The 24,995-nt window shown below is 34.7% G+C and overlaps 1 protein-coding gene across 5 annotated transcripts in view; it reads right to left on the bottom strand.

Annotated features, from left to right (window-relative positions):
* SPAG1 (sperm associated antigen 1) overlaps window positions 1-24,995 on the bottom strand; it is a 69,743-nt gene that overhangs the window by 29,065 nt on the left and 15,683 nt on the right. For 2 of the 5 annotated variants that reach the window (XM_074353089.1, XM_074353090.1), the window contains 7 exons: window positions 24,480-24,605; window positions 20,780-20,844; window positions 19,960-20,069; window positions 19,229-19,334; window positions 16,378-16,526; window positions 13,503-13,609; window positions 11,593-11,752 (listed from right to left, as the gene is read on the bottom strand). In XM_074353089.1, coding sequence (XP_074209190.1) covers window positions 11,593-11,752; window positions 13,503-13,609; window positions 16,378-16,526; window positions 19,229-19,334; window positions 19,960-20,069; window positions 20,780-20,844; window positions 24,480-24,605 — 823 coding nt within the window. The remainder of the gene's footprint in view (window positions 1-11,592; window positions 11,753-13,502; window positions 13,610-16,377; window positions 16,527-19,228; window positions 19,335-19,959; window positions 20,070-20,779; window positions 20,845-24,479; window positions 24,606-24,995) is intronic. The other 3 variants (XM_074353091.1, XM_074353092.1, XM_074353093.1) reach the window with 3 other exon arrangements.

Raw genomic sequence — 24,995 nt, 5'->3', positions numbered from 1 at the left:
TAGGGAAATGCAAATCAAAACCATAAGGAGTTACAACTTTATACCCCCTAGGATGGCTATAATCAAAAAGGCAAACCATAACATGTATTTGCAAGGATGTGGAGAAATTGGAGTCTTTATATACTGCTGGTGGGAATATAAAATGAATAACAGTCTTACAGTTCTTCTAGAAGTTAAACAGTTACCATATAATCCAGTATTCCACTCCTAAGTATCTACCTAAGAAAGTTAAAAACATATATACACACACACCAAAATACTTGAACATGAAAGTTCATAGAAGCTATTCATAATAGCTAAAAAGTGGAAACAACCCAATTGTCCATCAACTGATTAATTGTTAAAGAAAATGTGGTATTATCCATGCAATAGAATATTATTTGTCCACAAATAGCAATGAAGTACTAAGACACCCATCTTAGTAATATTTTTTTGAACACATCTCCTCAGGCAAGGGAAACAAAAGGAAAACAAACAAATGGAGTTGTATCAAACTGAAAAGCGTTTTTTGCAAAGGAAAGAAAACTATGAAAAAAACAAAAAGACAACCTACTGAATGGGAGAAGATATTTATAAGTGATATATCTGATAAGGGATCAGTATCCAAAATATACAAAGAACACATACAACTCAATAGCAAAAAAACAAACTAGATTTAAAAATGGGCAGAAGATCTGAATAGACATTTTTCCAAAAAAGACATACAGATGGCCAACAGGCACATGAAAAGATGCTCATCATCACTAATCACCAGGGAAATGCAAAAACCACAATGACCTATCACCTCACAAATGTCAGAATGGCTATTATCAAAAAAAATAACAAGTGTTAACAAGAATATGGAGAACAGGTAACCCTCCTACACTGTTGGTGGGAATGTGAATTGGGGCAGCCATTATGGAAAACTGTATGGAGGCTCTTCAAATATTAAAAATAGAACCACCACAATACAGCAATTCCACTCCTGTGCATTTATCTGAAGAAAACAAAAACACTAATTAGAAAAGATATATACACCTCTATGTTCATTGCAGCTTTATTTACAATAGCTAAGATATGAAAGCAACCTAAATGTCCATCCGTAGATGAATGGATAAAGATGTGATACACACACACACACACACAATGGAATATTACCTATCTGTAAAAAAGAACACAATCTTGACATCTGCAACAACATGGGTAGATGTAGAAGGTATTACGTTAAGTGAAATAAGTCAGACAGAGAAATACAAATACTGTTTTCATTTATGTGTGGAATCTAAAAAACAAAATAAATGAACAGACATAGCCAAACAGAAACAAAGTCATAGATACAGAGAACAAATAGGTGGTTGCCAGAAGAGAGAGTATTGGGGTGAAGATATAGGTGAAGGAGATTAAAAGGTGCAAACTTCCAGTCACAAAATAAATGAGTCACAGGTATGAAATGTACAGTGTAGGGAATATAGTCAATAATTATGTAATATCTTTATATGATGAAAGATGACTAGACTTATCATGATGATCATTTTGAAATGTATAGAAATATTGAATCATTATGTTGTGTACCAGGAACTAACATAGTGCTTTCAATTATACTTCAAAACAAACAAGCAAAAAAAAAAACAAACCAAACAAACTCAAAGAAACAGAGATTTGTGGTTACCAGAAGTGGGGAGTAGGGGGAGAGTGTATTGAATGAAGGTAGTCAAAAGGTACAAATTTCCAGTGATAAGATTAATAAGTACTAGGGATGTAATGTACAACATGATAAATATAATTAACACTGCTGTATGTTATATATAAAAGTTGCTAAGAGAAGAAATCCTAAGAGTTCCCATCACAAGGAAAAAAAAATTTTTCTATTTTTAAAGTTTTGTATCTGTACGAGTTGATGGATGTTCTGTAAACTTAATGTGGTAATCACTTCTTGATGTATGTAAGTCAAATCATAATGCTGTACACCTTAAAATTACACAGTGCAGTATATCAATTATATCTCAATAAAACTGAAGGGAAAAAAGGAATGGAGAACTGATACATGCTGCAACATGGATGAATCTTGAAAACATTAAGAAAAGTGATAGAAGCCAGACACAAAGGACCACATACTGTATGATTCCATTTGCAGGAGATATTCAGAACAGGCAAATTCATGAAGACAGAAAGTAGCTTAGTAGTTGCCAGGGGAAGGGAAGATAGGAATAACTGTTGATGGGCATGGGATTTCTTTCTGTGATGATAAAAATGTTCTGGAATTAGGCAGTAGTGATGGTCGTACAATCCTATGAGTTTACTAAAATCCATTGAATTTGTAAAGGATGAATTTTATGACATTTAAATACTTTTTTCCCCACGTTGGCCCATATGATGGGAGAAAAAAAGGATCTATATTTAATTTTCATTTTTTACCAATACATAGTTTATTGATGATTTAATTTCTTCAATAGTGATTTATCTGTTCATATACTTTGTTCTCTTTAACTTTTTCTTATTGTTTTGTAAAAGCTCTTCATATTATAAGATTATTAACTCCTTGCCATTTTCCTAATTTATTTGCCTTTTTTATGGCATCTTATTATACAAGTTTTTCATTTTTGCATAATCAAAATCATTTACCCTTCTCTTTATGATTTTGTCTCCTGTTTTAACTCTTAAAAATCCCCATACTCCCACCCTCCTGATCCCACCAATTCTAGGACAAGGTAAGTATTTATTTAGATTTTATTCTTCTGTTAATGACTTTAGTTTTCTTATATTCCATTTTTTAAGCGAGTAATAAGCAGCAACATTACAAGGGAGTCTAGACGTTAACTCTTTTCTCATGGCCACTTCCAAATGCTCTCTACGAGGGAAGGACAGCACAAAGAGAAGGCAAGTTTCTGGGAAAGCCCATGAACTCAGAACCCCAGTCTAATCAGCCTGGCAAATTGGCAGGTGTTTCTTCATACCAGTCCTTAGAAGGAAAGGTGAAGAACGTCTATCAATTGTCTAATCTCAGTACGTGACACAGAGTAGGTGCTCAGTAACTGTCAGCTGTTAAATTAAATCCCTTGGTTATGCTATACCTCAGTCTGCAAGAACCGGGCCTGGCCAACCCAAGGGGAGCCAGCGGGGGAGCAGCATTATCAGCTAAGGTTGGAACACACTAAATGTTGCATTTTCCCAAGGTCTTCAGGGCTTCCTGCATCATACCCCATAATGACTAAGAATTCTTTCTTGGAATCTGGTGGAAGAGGAACCACAAGCAAGGATTCCTACTTGATAACCTCACTCTGGGCTTTCACTTTATTTTCCTAAAAGTGACCTGGATTTCTCCTGTCTTGTCCAAGGCTCCAGGACCTCTTTTTACATGTCATTTAACCATAGAACTTAGTAGAGATGAACATAAGATAGTTTCATTGATCTTATCTTAAAAGGATGACTTCTGGGCTTCCAGCCATTTAATTTACCTAATCTTGATTTGCTTTCCTAATAAAAGGGAACTAACTGGTCTTAGAATTTACATTCTTTCTGTCCAGACATTTTTCTTTTCTGACTCTTACATATTTTTATATATTCCCTAAACTACAAAATAATTATTGGGGGGCATGAATAACAGGATCAGAAATGGTTCTCTTACAGCTCTGGCTGCTTGGAGATCTGGATGGGAATATTCTCTGTGGAACTTACCTTAGGGATAACCACCTAACTCAAGAGAGAAACAAATTAGTCTGTTAAGTGATATTACACTACATCAGTCCTGGCTCAGATTTATAATCATGGAAGTGTATTACTAATTTTTTGTGTATCTCTTTCCTTTTTATCTTTTCTGTTTATCTCTACTTATGAGAAAGGCATTTTAGGATGTTTTTTGAGATGTAATTGACATACAACATTGTATAAGTTTAAGGTGTACAATGTGGTGATTTGATACATGTATATATTGCAATAAGGTTACTTAACATATCCATCACTTCATATGACTACAATTTTTATGCAATAAGAATATTTAAGATTGACTCTCTTAGCAACAAGTATATAATACAGTATTAACTATAGTCACCATGCTGAATACTGAATCCCAGTACTTACTCACCATATAACTGGAAGTTTACACCCTTTGACCACCTTCTCCCCAATACTCTAACCCCTCTGCCCCTGGCAACCACTATTCTACTCTCTATTATGAATTTAGCCTTTTTAAGATTCCAAGTGAGATCCTATAGTATTTGTTTTTCTCTGTCTGACTTATTTCACTTAGCATAGTACCCTCAAGGTCCATCCATGTTGTTGCAAATGGCAGAATTTCCTTCTTTTTATGGCTGAATAATATCCCTGTGTGTGTGTGTGTGTGTGTGTGTGTCTATGTCACATTTTCTTTACTCATTCTTTGATGGACACTTAGGTTGTTTCCACGTCTTGGCTATTGGCAATAATGCTGCAATGAACATTGGATATCTCTTCAAGAAAGTGATCTCATTTCTTTTGGATATATACCCAGAAGTGAGATGGCTGTATCATATGGTAGTTCAATTTTTAATTTTTGAGGAAGCTCCATACTGTTTTTCATAGTGCCTATATTTCCACCAACAGCACACAAGAGTTCCCTTTTCTCAATATCTTTGCCAACATTTCTGATCTCTTGTCTTCTTGATGACAGCCATTCAAATAGGTGTGAGGTGTATCTCACTGTGGTTTTGATTCTGATCACTGATGATTAGTAATGTTGAGCATATTTTCATGTACCTGTAGGCTATATGAATATTTTCTTTGGAAAATGTCTATTCAGTTCCTCCGCCCATTTTTTAATAAAAATGATCTTACTAGTCTTTAAGTCATTTACTTCTCAACATAGATTCAACCTCTGATGAGTTCTTGGTAAAACATCAGTGAGCACAAGAGTGGATAACCACCAAGTTATATCTCTTTCTTTGACAGTGTAGCCCAGTGATGTTCAGCCTGTGTTTTATAAAACCTACACTTTCTTAGTTGACATCTAATAACTACTTTTAAGAGAGAGACTTTGGAATCTCAAAGATTTAGGGCCACACCCTAACCATATGACTTACAACTGCGCAAATGTGGTAAATAACCTTTCTAAGCTTCTACTGTCTAGTGTATAATGTATGAATAGTAGAGCTTCCTTGCAGATTAAGTGAAATAATCTATGTAAAGTGCTTTCATAGTTCATCAAATGTGCTAATTGTTCAAGATAAAAAAAAAAAAAGTAATGAGACGGACAATTCCTGTCAAGATAGAGTAAATATACTCTGTCTCTCACACTCAATACCATTGAAAATCTGGGCCAGAATTCTTGGAGAAGATACATGAGGACACTGAAAAGTAAATGGCAGCAGGCTGACTGGGGAAAGGAACTAGAATTTGAAATACTATTCAAACAGCAGTGAGTATCTCATTTTTCTTTTCTCTGATATCTTCTAGCCTGAATCAAAGGCAGTCTGAAACCCAGACTGTGCACTGGGTATGGACAGAAAGAGCTTCAGAAGATGCTATTATTTATCTAAAGCAAAAAAGATAGCTGGCTTCTTTGGGGAAGTTGCCTATTTCTTTTTTGTTTGTTTTGTTTTTCCATTGTCTCCAATCCCAGCCGCCAGGCAATCCTTCAGCTGCTGCAGTGGCAGTAAGCAGCCAAGGAGATACCTAAAACTTTGAGGGAGAGGAACTCTTATCTCTGGTTAGAGAAACTGTGGTCCCAAGAATGTCTCCACTGCTTTTTTTTTTTTCGCTTTCTCTCTGACCTCTTGCTGTTCAGTCCTGGAGGCACATACTCATGGGAATTGTACAGTAGGATGGGGAAATTAAAAGTGTGGTTTTCTAGCCAGAGGAAGAGGAAGGAAAACCTTTGGCAGCCAGAAAGAGTAGGGAGGAATCACAGAAAGGAGGGAACCCAAGAAAACAATTTCATAAAATTGTATCTGAAATAAGGTCACACTGCAGGTGATCCATATGCATAAATCTGACCCTAAACATAATATGAAAAAATTTTAGAAGTGAATTAAAGGGGAAACCATTGCCAAGACTCCAGCTGATAACAGGGTGGTGCACAAGTGGGACAAGTCCAAATAGCACTGCAGAGGTTTTGAAACTAAATTGACATTAGAACCACAGTCCACAGAAGTCAGGCAGGAAAACTGTTACCCAAAACTTTTTAGTCAGGAAAAGGAAATGAGAAAAAAACAATTGCATGAAGATGAAATAACGTGCGACTAAAAAACCAATGGGTCAACAATAAAAATCAAAGAGAAAATTAAAGAATACCTTGAGACAAATGACAATGAGAACACAACAACACAAAGTATATGGGATGCAGCAAAAGTAGTCCTAAGATAGAAGTTCACAGCAATAGAGGCCTTCCTCAAAAAACTAGAAAAAACCCTAACAATATAACCTACCACCTAAAAGAATTAGAAAAAGAAGAACAAACAAAACCTAAAGTCAGAAGAAGGAGAGAAATAATAGATGAGAGGGAAAATAAATAAAATAGAGATTTAAAAAATAGAAAAAAAATCAATAAAACCAAGAGCTGGTTTTTGAAAGGATAAACAAAATCAACAAACTTTTGGCCAGGCTCACCAAGAAGAAAAGAGAGAGAAACCAAGTAAACAAAAAAAGAAATGAAAGAGGATAAATTACAACCAACACCACAGAAATACAAAAAAAAACTGTAAGAGAATATTATGAACAACTATATGCCAACAAATGGGAAAACCTAGAAGAAATGGACAAGTTTCTAGAAACATACAGTCCACCAAAACTGAATCAAGAAGGAATAGATAATTTTTACAGACCACCACTAGAAGTGAAATAGAATCTGTAATGTAAAAAAAACCACAAAGCCTCCCTACAAACAAAAGTCCCGGACCAGATGGCTTCACCGGGGAAATCTATCAAATATACAAAGAAGAACTTATACTGATCCTTTTCAAACTCTTCCAAAAAACAAAAGAGGAAAGAACACTACCAAACTCATTCTATGAAGCCACCATCACCCTGATACCAAAACCATACATTACCAAGAAAGAAAATTACAGGCCAGTATCTTTGACAGATATAGATGCAAAAAAATTCTCAACAAAATATTAGCAAACCGAATCCAACAACACATAAAAAAATCATGCACTACGATCAAGCTGGATTCATCCTGGGATCACAAGGATGGTTCAACATATGCAAATCAACCAATGTGATACACCACATCAACAAAAGAAAAGACAAAAAAACCACGTATCATCTCAACAGATGCAGAAAAAGCATTTGATAAAATTCAACATCCATTCATGATAAAAATCTTTCACCAAAGTGGGAATAAAAGGAACCTATCTCAACATAATAAAAGCTATTTATGACAAGCTAACAGCCAACATAATACTCAAGTTGAAGGCTTTCCTACTAAAATGTGGAAGAAGACAAGGATGCCCACTCTCACCACTTCTATTCCACACAGTATTGGAAGTCCTAGCCAGAGCAATCAGATAAGAAAAAGAAACAAAAGGAATCCAAATTGGAAGAGAAGAGGTAAAACTGTCACTATTTGCAGATGACATGATACTACATATAAAAAATCCTAGAGACTCTACACAAAAAATACTAGAGCTGATAAAACCAATTCAGCAAGGCAGCAGGGTACAAGATTAAAATACAGAAATCTATTGCATTACTTTACACTGAGAATAAATATCAGAAAAGGAAAGAAAAAAATAAAAATTCCTTTTAAATCACATTAAAAAAATAAAATACTCAGCAATAAATCTGACCAAGGAGGTGAAAGACTTATACACTGAGAACTATAAAACATTGATAAAGGAAATTAAAGATGATTTAAAGAAATGGAAAGATATCCCATGCTCTTGAATTAGAAAAGGCCCAGAATTGCCAAAGCAATACTTAGGGGAAAAAAACAAAGCTGGAGGCATAACCCTCCCAGACTTCAGATAATACTGCAAAGCTACAGTAATCAGAATAGCAAGGTACTGGCACAAAAACAGACGTCAATGGAACAAAATAGAGACCCCAGATATAAATCCTCACACCTGCGACCAACTAATCTTTGACAAAGGAGGCAAGATTATATAGTGGAGAAAAGACAGTCCCTTCAGCAAGTGGTGTTGGGAAAGCTGGGCAACCGCATGTAAATCAATGAAGTTGGAACGCTCCCTCACACCATACACAAAAATAAACTCAAATGGCTTAAAGACTTAAACATAAAATAGGGCACCATAAATCTCCTAGAAGAGAACACAGGCAAAACATTCTCTGATACAAATTGTAGTAATGTTATTCTAGGTCAGTCTCCAAAGCAACAGAAATAAAAGCAAAAATAAACAAATGAGACCTTATCAAACTGGTAAGTTTTTGCACAGCAAAGGAAATCATAAACAAAATGAAAAGACTGGGAGAAAATATTTGCAAACGATGCAACTGACAAGAGCTTAACTTCCAGAATATACCAACTCAATAACAAAAACAACAAGTAACCCAATAAAAAAATGGGCAGAAGACCCAAACATATATTTCTCCAATGAAGACAGACAGATGGCCAACAGGCATATGAAAAGATGCTCAATATTGCTAATTATCAGAGAAATGCAAATCAGAACAATGAGGTATCACCTCAAATCGGTCAGAATGGCCATCATTAAAAAGTCCACAAATGATAAATGATGGAGAGGGTGTGGAGAAAAGGAAACCCTCCTATACTGTTGGTGGGAATGTAATTTGGTGCAGCCACTCTGGAAAACAGTATGAAGATTACTTAAAAAACTAAAAACAGAGTTGCCATATGATCCAGCAATCCCACTCCTGGACATATATCTGGAGAAAACTCATATTTGAAAAGAAACCACCCAGTGTTCACAGCAGCACTATTTACAATAGCTAACATGGAAGCAATCTAAATGTCCATCAACAGATGAATGGATAAAGAAGTTGTAGGGGACACACACACACACACACACACACTCACACACACACACACACACACAGTATAGACTATTATTCAGCCATAAAAAAGAATGAAATGTCATTTGCAGCAACATATTTGGACCTAGAGATTATCATACTAAGTGAAGTAAGTCAGAGACAGACAAATAACATATATCACTTATATGTGGAATCTAAAAAAAAATACAAATGAACTTATTTACAAAACAGAAACAGACTCACAGACATAGAAAACAAACTTGTAGTTGCCAAAAGGGAAAAGGGATGGAGGGATGAATTAGGAGTTTGGCATTTGCAGATATTAACTATTATATATAAAACAGATAAACAACAAGGTCCTACAATATAGCACAGGGAACTATATTCAAATCTCATAATAACTATAATGAAAAAAATATATATTATATACATATATAAATCTGAATCATTTTGCTGCATACCGAAACTAACTCAACATTGTAAATCAACTATATTTCAATTTAAAAAAAGAATGAAAACAAAAAGCTATAAATAGGAAAAAAATATTCGCAGATCTCATACCTAACAAAGGACCTGTATCAAAAATATAAAAAGAACTCTCAAAACTCAACAGTTAAGAAAAGAATAAGCCAATTTTAAAAACTGGTTGAATGATTTTGGCAGATACTTCACCAAAAATGATACAGACACAGCAAATAAGCACATGAAAAGTGTTCAGTATCATTAGCCATTAGTAAAATGCAAATTAAAACCACAATGAGAAACCACTATACACCTAATGAAATGGCTAAAAATTGTTGTTAAATAAAATACCAAGTGCTGCCAAGAATGTGAAGTAGCTAGAACTCTCATATGTTGTTAATGGGAATGCAAAATGGTACAGGCATTCTGGAAAAACAGTTTGGAGATTTTTTAATAAAGTTAAACATACACTTCCCATATGACTCAGCAATCCTACTATTTACTCAAGAGAAATGGAAACGTATGTTCACCTAAAAACTTGTGCATGAGTGTTAACAGCAGCTCTCCTCATAAATACCAAATGCTAGAAACAACCCAAATGTCCTTGAACAAATGAAGGGATAACCACATAATGGAGTACTACTCAGTAATAAAAAGGAATGAACCAAAGATACATGCAATCACATGAATCAATCTTAGTGATATTATGATAAGTAAAGGAAGCTAGTCTCAAAAAGTTACATACTCTCTGATTCCATTTATATGACATTCTGGAAAAGGTAAAACCACAGAGAACAACTGATCAATGGTTACTAAGTGTTGGGGTGAGGGAAGGGTTTGGCTAAAAGGAAAGCAACAAGGAGTTTTCTGGTGTGATGGAATTGTTCTATACCTTGTCTGCAGTGGTGGTTACATGCAATTATACACATTACAACTGTATACTGAAAAAGTCCATTTTTACTATATGTATATTTTAAAAATAATTTTAAAATAATAGCACTGAATACAGTTTATACTATATCCTGTCCCAGATAAGATTTAAAATGATTTCCTTTCATTGTAAGGGGCTTGACTAATTATCTTAAGCTAAATATAAATATAAACAGAAAAACATCTGTTACCAGAACTTACTTAAAGGTAAGCCTCAATCCTTGAAAAGCTGCTTACCTTAATTTCTCCTTTTCTCCTCCTTAGATGCCCTCCCTTCCTTTCCCATCTCCCTCTGGTGCTCTATTCTGTCTCTTCTTCTCTCTTCCCTTTTTTTTGTGTGCCTTTGTTTTCATCCTAGCTTAACCGATCATATTTTAACCTGAGGTGTATATTTCACATCATATTTTTTAACCATTAAAAAACTTTAAAAAATAGATAAAATAAAAACATATACTCCTTGTTCTTCTTTTAAGTCAAATCAATAGAACATTTTATATTTCTATCTAAAAATTAAAATATTCTGTCAAAATACTTACAGTTGATATTTACCTGTGAATGATTTTCAAAGTTGGTATTCCTCTCTTAGCTGCTAAGAGCTCTTAAGAGAGAAGAAAAACTTTTTCTCCCCCGGTCAAGTGAAAAGGCAGACCTTTCCCCTTAAAGCTGATATAACTTTCATCGTTTTACATCATGAAGGTTAAGCTTTATATATTCTAGATTCTTTTTAAAAAATTGTATCAAAAATGAAAAAATTTTGCGAGGCACCCACAGCAATTTGCCAACAGTGCATTCATTTTAGGTATATAACCCCTCTGAAGCCAAAAACATATGTTTCCAACCAAGTAGTTACATATAAAGATGATCATCCAAGAGATGGATTTAAGGTGAACTTGCAAATAGTAGGTGTCACACAGACACAGCCATTTGCATTTAAAGGTAATAATTAGGAATTAAACTGAGCACTAGAAAAGATATCAGGTTAAGAAGAAAAGTTGGTTTGAAGATTAAGAAAAAGAGTTTAACTAGACTTCTCATGGTGATCATTTCACAATGTATACAAATACTGAATCATTATGTCCTACACCTGAAATTAATATGTTACAAGTTAATTGTATATCAATAAGAAAACAAAAAAAGACAAGCTGTATTACGGAAAAACTTACTTGTGGATTTACAAGGTAAAGGCTAGAAAGTCTGGTAGACAAAGAATTTTTTTACAAACAGAAAATTTGAACCAACTCATCACGTAACAAGAGAAGGGTTTTTTGCATAAACAAAAGAGAAAAGATGTTTTACTCTTATCTCCACTGCCATCTTCATGTTTTCTTCCATGGTCCTTTCCACCCTCATCTTCTGAGTTTTCTACTTCCTGAATAACCATCCTTTTCCCCTTGACTTGAGTCTTAGATGCAGGTTCAGAATTTTTCAGATCTCTTTCAACCTCTGACAAGGTTTTCTGCAACATAATCACCACATTAAAGAAAAAATTTTTCCTTTAATTAAAAAAATAACTATTCTTGCAGGTAAGAATATGAAGATATTAAAAAGTAAAGATGACTACGATAAGGCTTCTCATGGTGGTCGTTTTTTTTTTTCTTTTCAAACAACTTCATTGCTCTGTTTGATTATAATCATATATGTCCATTGTAAAAAACTTAAAGCATAACATGTATAAAAAAGGAAGAAAAAAATCACCTGAAATCCTGCCACTCAGATAACACTACTGACAGTCTGATGATCATCTTCCTAGATATGTTCCTGTGCATATATACTCACAGAGATGCACAGTTTTATGAAAATTAAATAGTATATATGTTTTTTAAGAGTAATCTTGAAAGTTCTTTAATATTTTATGCCTGTTAGAATTAAAAAATATATCAAACCATTTTCCTTTCCTTCCTCATTTTTAACAGCTGAGGTATAGTTGACATAAACCACACATACTTATAAAGTGTACAAGTTAATAGGCTTTGACATAATAATAAATATATCCATCATTTGCAAACATTTCTTCCTGTCTCTGTTATATTTCCCATTTGTTCATCCTTGCAACCACTGTTCTTTCTGTCATGATAAACTAGTTTGCGTTTTATAGGATTTTATAGAGGTAGAATCATACTATATGTATACTCTTTTTGTCTGGCTTCTTTTACTCAGCAAAATTATTTTGAAATTCATCCATGTTGTTGTATGTACCTACCAGTTCATTCCTTTTTATTGCTCAGCAGTATTCTATTCTATGAATGTAACACAATTTATTTATCCATTCACCTACTGATGGACATTTTAGGCTATTTCCAGCTTTTGGCTATTAACAACAAAGTCATTATGAATGTTTGCGCATAAATCTTTGTATGGACATATGCTTGCATTTTTCTTGGTAAACACTAGGAGTGGAATGAGTGGGTCAGGTGGCAGGTGTATGATTGTTTTGTTTAACTTTTATGAACCTGTCAACCTGCCTTCCAAAGCAGTGGGGTCATTTTATATTTCCTAGAGTTTCAGTTCCTCTGCATCTTGGCCAACACTTGGTAGTGTCAATCTTTTTCATTTTAGCTGTTCTAACAGATTTGAAGTGGTATCTCTTGTGGTTTTAATTTACATTTCCCTAGTGACTAATGATATTGAGCACTTTTCATGTGCTTCTTTTCCATTCACACAGTTCTTTTGGTGAAGTGTCATTTGATGTTTTGCTTATTTTTTATTTGCCTGTTTTCTTGTTATTAGAGAGTTCTGTATATACTCATGTTACTAGCCCTTTGTTGTACACACAATTTGCAAATATTTTCTCTCAGTCTGTGGCTTGTCTTTTTATTGTTCTGATAGTACCTTTCAAAGAGCAAAAGTTTTTAATTTTGATGAAGCCTGATTTATCGACTTGTTACGCACTGTGACTCTGTGCCATATCTAAGGAATATCTTCTCATCCAAGGTCATAAAGATTTCCTCTTATGTTTTCTTCCAGAACTTCTACAGTTTAGGTTTTATATTAAGTTATATGAGCCACTTTCAGTTAATCTTTGCATATGGTTAAGATAAAAATGCATTTGGTTAAGGTATTATATGTAAACATGAAATTGTGTTGAATAGTCAAAGTAAAGGTAGTCTTCCTTGCTGGATGATCATCCGGCAAGACTGATATCATTTTAACATGATACTGATAGAGCAAACTAGAAAGTTAGGGGAGGTATTACTTTCCGTACTCACTTTGGCCAACTCGTTATGAGGTTCAACATCCAGTACTTTATTCAAATCTTCTATAGCTTCCTGGAGCTTGTTTTGATGTTTATATGTAGTCGCACGGCGCAGGAGAGCTGAAAATTTGCCAAAATAAAAGTCGTATTTGTTAACATATGGCATTACGATCATCACACATTTTTCAAGTAGAAGACTATATGTAGCACGGAACAGTTTAGGATGCAGCTGTGCAAATGACACCCATTTTCATATTGTTGCAAATACAGGAAAGGACCCTGAAGTAAACAGAAGAGGCTGCATCAGGCAACTGTTCCTTCCAACAACTGGCGCGCTGACAGCCCCAGGCCCTGCTAGCTCCCCCAAGGGCTGAGAGTCTATACCTCAAACCTTCAGAGGCACCACGACGTGCTGCAATATTGAGAAGCTTTTCACTAAACAACAGTATTTTCCTCCTTATAATCATCATTAGTATTACTTCACCACTTTATGAAAACTTAGAAAACCATTCAAATTTAGTGTATTACTGACCAGCATCTGACCCAGAATATGGGTCATTAGTCAAGTCTTTGTAGCAATCTCTAAAACAGATGGAAGGAGCTATTTCACACAGGGAACTGAGGAAATCCTGATGATTGAGTCAGCTGGGTTTAGAAATTGAGCACTTTAGTAATCTGTATCAGTTTTTTTTTTGTAGGTTGCAATGTCTAATTAGATAATTTTTTGAAACTGAAATGAATGCATTCTTGGACCCATCATTATTAATCATATAGTGAGAGAATTCTGTGTACTAAGCCACTACTTTGAAAAGCATCAGGCGAGAAATTTAAATCTGATATATTTTAACATGGTATTTTAAAACATAAATTTGACCAATTTGATTTTAGTCTTAGAATGACTCATGAAAATTTATCTAAAGGATAAATCATTTTGTCATAAATTTAATCAAAATTATAGCACTGTAAGTGCACGTTTAGCTATTACTATTACTACTCAGATTTCAGAAGGGAATATCCATAAAGAAATATTAATGACATAAAAATCACCATTTTTAAAACTTTAGTTTGGAAATAATTTTAGATTGACAGAAAGTGGCAAAGATAACACAGGTAGTTCTCACATACCTTCACCTAGCTTTTCCTAGTGCTAACATCTTATGTAACTACAGTATATTTGCCATAACCAAGAAGTTAACATTGGTACAACACTGTTGACTAAACTATAGGCTTTATTTGGATTTCATCAATTTTCCCACTGATGTCTTTCTTCTGTTTTAGGATGTAATCCAAATACCACATTGCATTTAGAACAATTATTTTTTGAGTAAAAAATAAAGGTTTGAAGAGGAAGATATTTATCCACACTTCTTAAAGTTTTATGCCCATATTGATTACTAGATTTGGCTCTGTCAAACTTGTTGTTTATAGTGTGAAGATTCTGGTATTTAAGAATTTATTCAAACAAGGAAGAAGGGAAACAGACGGCCATTGTACTGGCAAGAGAGGGGCACCGTGGCTGCATGTGGGCTCTGGAGCTGAGTCCCGTGTTGAGTCCCGGCTCTGCCATTTACTAGCTGTGTGATCTTGGGGGAGCAGGTCAATCTTTCTATGCTTCAGTTTCCTTTTGTAAAATGAGTGTGCTAGTAACAGTATTTGCACCCTTATTGAGCTGTTGTGAAAATTAACGAGGTTAATACACGTAACACATGGCACAGGGCTGGGCACCCGCCTAGAGCTGGGAGCCCACCCGTACTCTGTGGCAGAGACAAAACACAGGCACAGGAGACCTGTACTGGGGAAAGGAGGGCAATCCATGACACTGACAGTCAGGCTGATGTACTGGGACCCCTCAGCACACCCGTGGTTTCTGCCCACCATGTTTATAGACACAAAAGCATACGTCCCATGTGAAAAAAATTGTGTTTATATTTACTTGAATCCATAAATGTTTAAAGAAATAGAACGAGTCTATTATAATTTATGCCACTCCTTTTTGGAATGACTCCTTGATCACAGAAAAGGGCAGTGCAGTCTGACTTGCATACTTCAGGCCTGGACCACAGCACGATGGTGCAGTCACTGAGACAGGAAATCAGAACAGCAGGCAGGTGTTGGTGGAAAGATGTAGTCTGTTTTGGATATGTTTAATTTAACACTGTTTAATTTAAACATTAAAAAAGGACATTTAGGTAGCGACACCAATGAGGCAGCTAGGTAGAAAGTTCTAGAGCTCTGGCGTGAATTATATTAATACATATCAAAAAATCTATATTAAGTTATACTTAAATTTATTTTTTGGATAAAAAGATACAGTTTGATAAACCAGGTACAAAAAGATAAATACTGTATGATCTCATTTCTATGAGGTAACTAGAACAGTAAAAATCAGAGACAGAAAGTGGACTGGTGGTTGCCAGAGCTAGTGGGGTGGGGACAGTTGAGAGTTGTGGTTTAATGGGTACACTTCCAGTTTTGCAAGATTAAAAAAGTTCTGAAGATGGATGGTAGTGACGACTACACAATATACTTAGTACCACTGAACTATATGCTTAAAAATGATTAAGATGGTAAGTTTTATGTTATGTGTATTTTACCACAATTAAAAAATCTGAAAGAAAAAAAAAACAGTTCAAAAGCAAGTGTGAGATATTTCCTTAAAAACACACGTACATTTTATTCAATCATCTGGGATTATTACCTACTTCAATGTAAATGATTAGGAACTTAAATTCCAAGTTAAACTTGAAATTAAAAGTAAGTTTATGAAGGTAATGATAGAAATTTGAGTTTATTTGAAATATTTTCAGTGTAAACATAATGAGCATTTACAAATGGTCTTTAACAGATCCTGCTGCAAAGTTAAAGGCATTCTATAAACATTTTTTTACCCTTTATGTTTCCAGGTTCTAACTCCAAGACCTTCTCACAGTCCCGGAAAGCACTGTTCCAGCTTTGCAGTTTGAGTTCTGCTTGAGCACGATTGTTATAGGCCGCTACGCTGGGAAGCACCGAGATGCTCCTGTAAAAGAGAGACTTTCTGGCAACAAGCAGATGAGAGAAAAACGTAAAACAGAGAAACTTACTTAGCTAAAACTGTAAGTAAAACAATCGTGGTTTGTGTTATGGGTAGAATTGTGTCCCCCAGAATTCATATGTTGAAGTCTTAACCCCCAGTGCCTCAGAATGTAACTATACTTAGAGATAGTCTTTAAAGGGATGATTAAATTAAAATGAGGTCATGAGGGTGTTCTCTAATCCAGTGTGACTGGTGTCCTTATCAGAAGAGGAGATGAGAACACAGATAGGCACAGAAGGAAGGTTGCTTGAAGTCAGAGAGAGCAGACGGCCACCTACAAGCCAAGGAGAGAGGCCTCAAAGGGAAGCAACCCCAGACGGCTGGATCTCAGACCTAATCTCTAACCCCCCGAGCTGTGAGAAAATAGATTTCTGTTGTTTAAACTGCTCAGTCTGCGGTACTTTGTATGGCAAAGCCTGCAAACTAATACAGCCTGCATCATCAAAAGTAATGACACCAAAAAATAATACACAATTCTACAAACATACTAAATCAATACTTTGGACAGATGCTTAAATATCCAGTTTTAAAGTTGACTCTGGCTTGAGAAGTGACATGGTAATTTAAATAGAACTTCTTAAAAACTAGTTTAGTTAACATGAGGTATCAAATACTTTTTTTTTTACTCTTTGCAATTTCCTAGTACCAAAAAAAATGGAGCAATCAGCCACAATTAATATTCTTTATTACTGTTACTGTGTTAACAGACACAAATTAGTCTGTAATCTATAAGTAGATTTAACTCTAAGGAAATGATCATAATTTTATCAGAGGAATTTAGTTGAAGAAAACAGAAGAGAATAGTAGTAATTGAGGAATACAGACCTTAAGAAAATAAATTTTGCTACATTTAAGGGTATGAATGTAAAATAATTAATGAAAAGAAGAATTTAAAACCTACCTGGATGCTGCTTAAAAAACTGACTTGGAATTCTGTAAAATAATGTATTCCTACACATAGGAAAGTTAAGGATATCAGTGCACTGTATTTTCTAAATCCAGAAGAAGAGAATATAAAAATGGAAAAGTCACAAAAAGTATCAGTTTACTAAAATCATTAACGAAGAATATAAAGAAATTATATGGTTGGGTAGAAACCAAACATGGAAAATATACATAAGAATAACACAAGTACCTGTGAGTACTTCCCACATGCCAGGCACTGAACACTAAACTCATTTACTCCTCATTACAATCCAGGGAAGAGGTACTACTGCTCTTCTGATTTTACAGATGATAAAATAAATGGAACAGAAAGGGTAAGTAACATGCCCAAGGCCAGAAGCTTATAAGTGATAAAGTCAGGATTCAAACCCCAGCAGTCTACTCCAGCACTTGCTTTCTTTACTATCATGTCATCCTGCCTTCCAGCATGTTGTTTTATTTAATCCTCACAGCTGCTCTGACGTAGGCACTGTTACAGCCTCATCACATGGAGAAAACTGGAGCAAGAGAGGTGAAGAATCAGCCCAAGGCCAGAAAATGGCAGTCTGAGTTCCCTTAACCATTATACCATGCTTTAATTCTTCACCTCTATGATTCCTTCAAAGAGGAAGACAAGAAAAATGTTTCCTCCCTGTAATAGACAAGAGTCTCCACTGGTGGAAACCTACAAGAAGAGACGTAACAGTATAAGAGCTGACTTCCACCGGCCTGAACAGGGGAGGCTGTACTGAATGAATGCTACCTCAATATCCTCTTTACCTTGTATATTCACTTAAACAGTTCAGCAAATTTCTTTACAGATGCAAACAACATTTTTAAAAAATGCCTTCCTTCCAAAGGTGGAAAAAGATTGTAGAGTTTAGTTCTAAGATGGCATTAGTGATTCTATATATAGGTAGTTTGTTAAAAATATTTTAGGGAATCAGTCTACTTTTCATAGACTGTAAATGCTCCAGAAGTCATACAAATATATAGTGAACATCTACTATGAACCAGGTACTTTGCTGGGCATTAGAGATACAGTGACACACACAAAAAAACAAAAACCAAAAACCAAAAAACCTGACAAGTGGGCTCTGCTCTTAGAGAGCCTACAGTCCAGTTAGTATCAAATCACACAAATTTAAATTGTAATGCCAACAAATACTACAAAAGAGAGGATTGCTATAAAAGTCCATAAATTGGAGGGAGGAAGTGGAGTAGACAGAGATATAACCTAGTCTGAGAGGTAGAGAGATTTCCCCCAAAGAAGTGAGGCACAGACTGAGACCTGCAGAATAATCTAAAATCATCTAGATAATGAGAAAAGGGAGGAGTATTCTAGATGGAGGACCCAGAATATGCAAAGGCCCTGTGGTGGGAGGTAGCACCATAAGTTAGGGTTACATCCAGGCAGTCTGACTGCAGAACCTGACCTCTTTACCTCTGTGCTATATGGACTTCCTGTCAAGTTCCATTCAGACTGCTTCTATTTTTTCCTAAAATAGGAAAGTTAGGACCTCTGTCAAAAGTGGGGGTGGAGCGGAAGCTTAGAGGTTTAAGAAAAGTATTGAAAATAGAATGCAAACACAACTGAATTTCTGATAAATCACAAGTATAATATCTTGAGTGATTCTGAAGCAGATTACTTAGCTTATCTATATCATTTCAACAATCTAAATTTAAATATTAGCATTTTTTTAAATGGCAAGTATAAACCACAATGAAAATCTGCTCACCGAGTATAATACATCACAGCCTCTTCATAATCTCCTGAGTTAAAAGCTTCATTTCCTTTTTCCTTTTCACGAGTAGCAAGAAAATCCTTTTCCTTCTCAGTTAGACCTAGAAATAGATGTTATCTGCTATAAGTAAAAATATAATTTAATAGAATTTTTAAAAATTTAAATCCAAGAATGCTTATTTTAACAGAAGCAGAAAATTGTAAAATAAATAAAAGAAAATAGAAGGTTTCCTAAGTTTAGAGATATTTCTTTTCTTTTTTTTAATCATTCAGAATGTTTGAAGGTTTAAATTTTGTATGGTTGATTGGTTTTACCTTAACAGTACTATCCACCTGTGGACTTCAAATGAAAACAAAGTGCTCCATCTTTTTTTTTTTTTTTTTTTGAGGCAAAAAGAAAAATTTTTGAGGGTTTTGGAGGAAAAAGAAGATTCCAAAAAAAAAAAAAGGAATGAAAAATGAATTAAAAGAATTACAGTAAAAAAAAATAGGTTTATATATGTATTTTAAAGTCTTACTTAAGTTAATTATTATAACTATTACTCACATAAAATTAAGTAATTAAAGGGTAGAATGGAATTTGTAAGAGGTGTTCAACTCTAAGAGAAAATCCATAAACATTTAATGGAAATTTGCAGCATTTTAAGAGAATGTCTTTGGGCAGAGAGCATTTATAATTTAAAATATTTAAAGACTACTAAATTATTCTTATCTTCCCCCAATTACCTGCTGTGTCTAGTCTTGTCTCAATTTTAGATAAATGTGCCTTGTTGTTTACTACAGTTTTTTCTTTGTAATCTTCATCAATTTTTGAACATTCCTTTTCCACGTCAAATCTTAAATGAAAGAATAATAAAAACTAGGGGAAAAAGTACAATACAAGCAAGAGAATAAAATTATTGATATTCTTGTGTTTATATCAATTGTGCCTTTAGACGTAATATTCCACAAATGCATAATAGTTTTGTTTCATGAGTCATCTGTATTCTTTCCTAGAAAACATGGAATTTAGTGAGGACTTAAATATTAATCAGACCTAAATTGTGCAGAACTTTGTAATTAAAACTGTGACCAATTGCTCGCAATTTAAAATTTTGTTCTTTTTTATTCTGGATGGGTGTAAGTATTAGTTATTTTCGGTATTCGTATAAACAAAAGGATACAATAGTTTTTTATTTAATGAAAAAATAAAATCAAGAGTGCTTAGAGCAGATATTCTTAGAACTCTACTGATATAACTTGGTATTTTTGATATGTTCAGGCTGAAAATAATTAAGTTATTTCAGTATTTTATGGTAGAGAATTTTTCAGTGACAATTTTACATAAAAAAATAGAAGGATGTAGGTATAGCTTAGTGGTAAGAGTGCATGCTCAGCATGTATGAGGTTCAGGGTTCACTCCCAAGTACCTTCAATAAAAATAAATAAATAAATAAATAAATAAATAAATAAATAAATAAATAAATAAGTAAGTAAGTAAGTAAATAAATAAATAAACCTAATTACCTATCCCCCAAAAATTGAAATGAAGAAACATAAAACATACTTATCCCACTCTGCATAATCCCTCGGAATTTTCTTTTTAGCTGGTCTACTTTTAGAATTTTTTTCCTAAAAGAATAAAATATTTTATGAGATATTTAATACAAGATTAGCAAGTTTTCCTGTAAATGTGAAGTATTAGATTAAGATATACGAAATGAATGAATAAGAAAAACGGGCACCCTTTCAGTTACAACAACTCCAATGTTATAATTATTAACATAATAAAACACAGCAGGTAAAAAATTCGTTTTAAATCTGTAGTTATTTCTGAGTGTGATCAATAGGACTTTAAGTACATATACAAAATTTTTAAATTTACATATATGAAATGTGATTATTATTGATTTTCTTATAATAAAAAATTACTAAACTATCATTCTTTTAAAACCTAGGCATTGAAGAAATAACAATAACTCCTTTGCTATATTAGTCAGAGCTCTTTTGCTTGCAATGACACACACACAAATTGGATGAATTTTATTTTAAAAGAATACATTATTGGCTTATATAACCTACCTGATGAAAGGGCAGGAGTATTGCTGGGTAACAAATTCATATACCCTCTCTCTGCAACTCCCCTCTCTCCCCTAGAAGTCTCTGCTATTCTCTGTCTGATTTTGATTTCCCTGCTAGCTACTTGCTTTTTCCATGTAGTAGGATGTGGCCACAAGCAGTCTGGGATGATAACCTCACAGGCCTCCCAACCAGAAAGGAAAAGGAAGAGTGACTCTTCTCTCCATCTTTAGTTAGAGAAATCCCAGGGAAGGACTCTAATTAGTTAGCTTGCGTTATGTGCCCATCCCTAACCAAGCATTTGGTCACACGTCCACTGCAAGCACCAAAAGGGAACGTGAGGAAAGCAAACAATAGCAATTATGCTCACAAATAGTTCCTTACGTGGTTTCTTAAAAGTCATAATTTGAAACCATCTGAATGGGTCATTTCTGCAAGCACAATTTTTTAACATTGTGCACTGGTCATTATGAGTTATACAGATCTTCCAAAAATTCCTACATTTCATTATACAATTAAAAAATCTTATCTGTTAAAATCTTCATGGAGCTCACCAACAGGCACATGAAAAGATGCTCAACATCACTAACCATCAGAGAAATGCAAATTAAAACCACAAGATATCACCTCCCAACTGTCAGAATAGCTATCATCAAAAACAACACAACAAATGCTGGCAAGGGTGTGGAGAAGAGAGAATCCTCACATACTGTTGGTGGGAATATAAATTGGTGCAGTCACTGTGGAAAATGGTAATGGTGGTTTCTCAAAAAACTAAAAATAGAATGACCATACGATCCAGCATTTCCTCTCCTGGGTGTATATCCAAAAAAAAAAACCCAAAACACTAATTCAAAAAGATAAATGCACCTCAATGTTCACAGCAGCATTATGTACAATTACCAAGTTCTGGAAGCAACCTAAGTGTCTATCAACAGATGAATAGATAAACAAGATGTGGTATATATGCACAGTGGAATACTACTCGGCCATAAAAAAGAATGAAATCTTGCCATTTGCAACAACATGGATGGACTGGGAAGGTATTATGCTAAGTGAAATAAGTCAGAGATGTATGACATCACTTATGTGTGGAATCTAAAAAATAAAACAAACTAGTGAATATAACAAAAAGGAAACAGGCTTACATATACAGAAAACAAACTAGTGGTTATTAGCAGGGAGAGGGAATGGGGGAGGGGAAAAATAGGAGTACAAGATTAACAGGTACAAACTATTATGTATAAAATAAGTTACAAAGATATACTGTACAACACAGGGAATATAGCCAATATTTTATAATAACTATAAATGGAGTATAACCTTTGAAAATTATGAATTGCTATGTTGTAACACCTGCAACTTGTAAATATTGTACATCAAATACATCTCAATATGAAAAAAAAATTTTAAAAATCCTCATAGAGCTCATCAGAAAAATCTCTGTCTCCCTTAAGGGGAAATTTTTTTGTCACAAGCAGGTATTTGAGAGCCCCATAAGAATATGAAATACTCTAAATTCTACTTGAAAGCTCAGATTTTCACACTGGCAACAAATATTGTTCATTGTTTTCCTTGAAGTGACAGACCATTTCATTCACTTCCAAGAAAATGTCTGCCAAAAATTCAGCTCTGAACAATCAGAGCTTGTCAGTCACTTCTTCAAGTAAAAACTGTTTCAGGAAAAAGTGGCTACTTTAGCTGGCAACTCAATCACAGAAGTGCTTTTTCTTATGACAGTCGTATTTCAATTCACAGTGAAGTGTCTTCTGCATACTCCACATTGTATGATGCAGAATACTAAAAAGATGTGTCCTCAAGATTCAAGATTAAACAAACAAAAGTTTTATTGTTTCATCGGGACATTTTTAAGTTAAACTGGAATGTTTTACTACAAGTACACAGCAGTGGAGAAAATAATGACCACTAGTCCAGCTGGTGCCACTGCCTTGATTCATGGTAAAGCACCAGCAGTTTTACCCTCAGTGCAAATGTCAACACAGTGAAAGAGACAAAGTATTAGCATTTTTTTTTTTTTAAACAACACTGACTTTCTGAATCCTCTAGAAGGATCTCTGGGACAACCAGTATCCACGGACCATATTTTGAGAACCACTGTACCACCAGTCTGTCTATCCACACTGGACGATAAGCTCTCTACGGACAGAGACCAAATGTTACTCACTGCTATATTTTCAGGACATAGACTTAGCACATAATGAATGTGCAGTAAATACAAATTGACTGATTACAGGTAATGGCATCCTTACCATACTTACTTACCATGTACCTCAGTTACCTTAATGAGGAGTAAAAAGATCCAGGAAGGTGAATTTCCAGGGAGCAGAATGATGAAGGGCTATGCATGTTTTTCAAATAAAATTGAGGACAGAAGAGATGAGACAAACAGGAATGACTCAACCCAGAACAACCCAGAATGAAAAGACTTAGGTAGCTATCCTTTGAGAAATGATAGGAATGAAAGAAAAGAAAAAAAAAAAAAAAAGGAGGGCAGAGGGAATGAAATGTATGATCCAAAGCAAAAGCCCACTGGAGACAAGGGCTGGGTTCCATCATATCAGGGTCAAGTGGATGCCAAGAAGCTCATTTTTAACTTGAAGTTAAGCAGAGTGAAACTGGAACTCCAACAGGCCCCTTGTCTATGGAACACGTCAGTTAAAAAGGAAAGATATGCATGGCAAAACAGGAGCCGATCTCAGTGAAATAACCATGAGGGGCTGGGGATAAGGAGGAAAAATGCAATAGACAGAGAGATGACAACTATAACTGCTTGAAAGTTTCCATTTAATACTTTAAATTCAATTATGTATACCTAATAATGTAATAAACTACTCCCTCTATACCTCTACTGGATACATAAAATTATTCCCTGGAACTCTCACCCTGAATTGTATCTTATGTACTCATCAAAACTTGTCAGAGTAGAAGAAACAGAACAGTAAAAGAAAAAAATGGAGAAGGCAGTAAACCCAAGATGCAAGTCTTCAAAGGAAAATTGATGTTTCATTTTGATCTCCAAGTGAGGCCTTCTCAAGGTGATAACACAAGGTCAGCAGAAAAAAAAATCTCCAGCTCTCCTGGAGGACATCATGCTTTGGCTACACTGACTAAACTGAGAGAACATCCTTACTTAACAACAACCTTCTCTCCCTACCAAAAAGGCCTACCTTGGCAACGTGAAGATGGCTATTTGAACCACGAACTGGAGGCAAATTATCTTCCATGGCTGGAAATGTTTCAGTTTCATGAAAGTGTATTTTATCATCTTCTTTTTTAATTTCTGATACCCAACTCTGAGAAGAAGGGAGAAAAAAAGGTAGGTAAATGTATCAAATTCATGAGGCACTAGAAAGGACTATACACCATCATAGTTTACAATGGGTCAGTTCTGAGGTGACAATATGATCATGCCATTCTTTACCTGAAACGCCCTTCTTACTCTCAGTATGTTCATATTGTTGTCGCCCCTCCTACTTTTATTTATCTTGCAAGATCTTACTCATTGTCCCTTTCAGCAAGTTTTCTCTGAACTTTCTGGTTGGGCTAAAAGTGCTCCTCCTTCAGGTATCAGCATAAAGATTTCAAATCCTCTGTTTATTGTTTGTCCCTCTGTCTGTACTGTAAATTCCTTAAGTCTTAATCTCATTTGTGTGATTCAAGAGCCTAGGACATCAGATACAACT

Source organism: Camelus bactrianus, chromosome 25 (genome assembly GCF_048773025.1).
Source record: "Camelus bactrianus isolate YW-2024 breed Bactrian camel chromosome 25, ASM4877302v1, whole genome shotgun sequence".
NCBI classification, from domain to species: domain Eukaryota; kingdom Metazoa; phylum Chordata; class Mammalia; order Artiodactyla; family Camelidae; genus Camelus; species Camelus bactrianus.
This window is presented reverse-complemented; position numbering and strand designations above follow the sequence as displayed.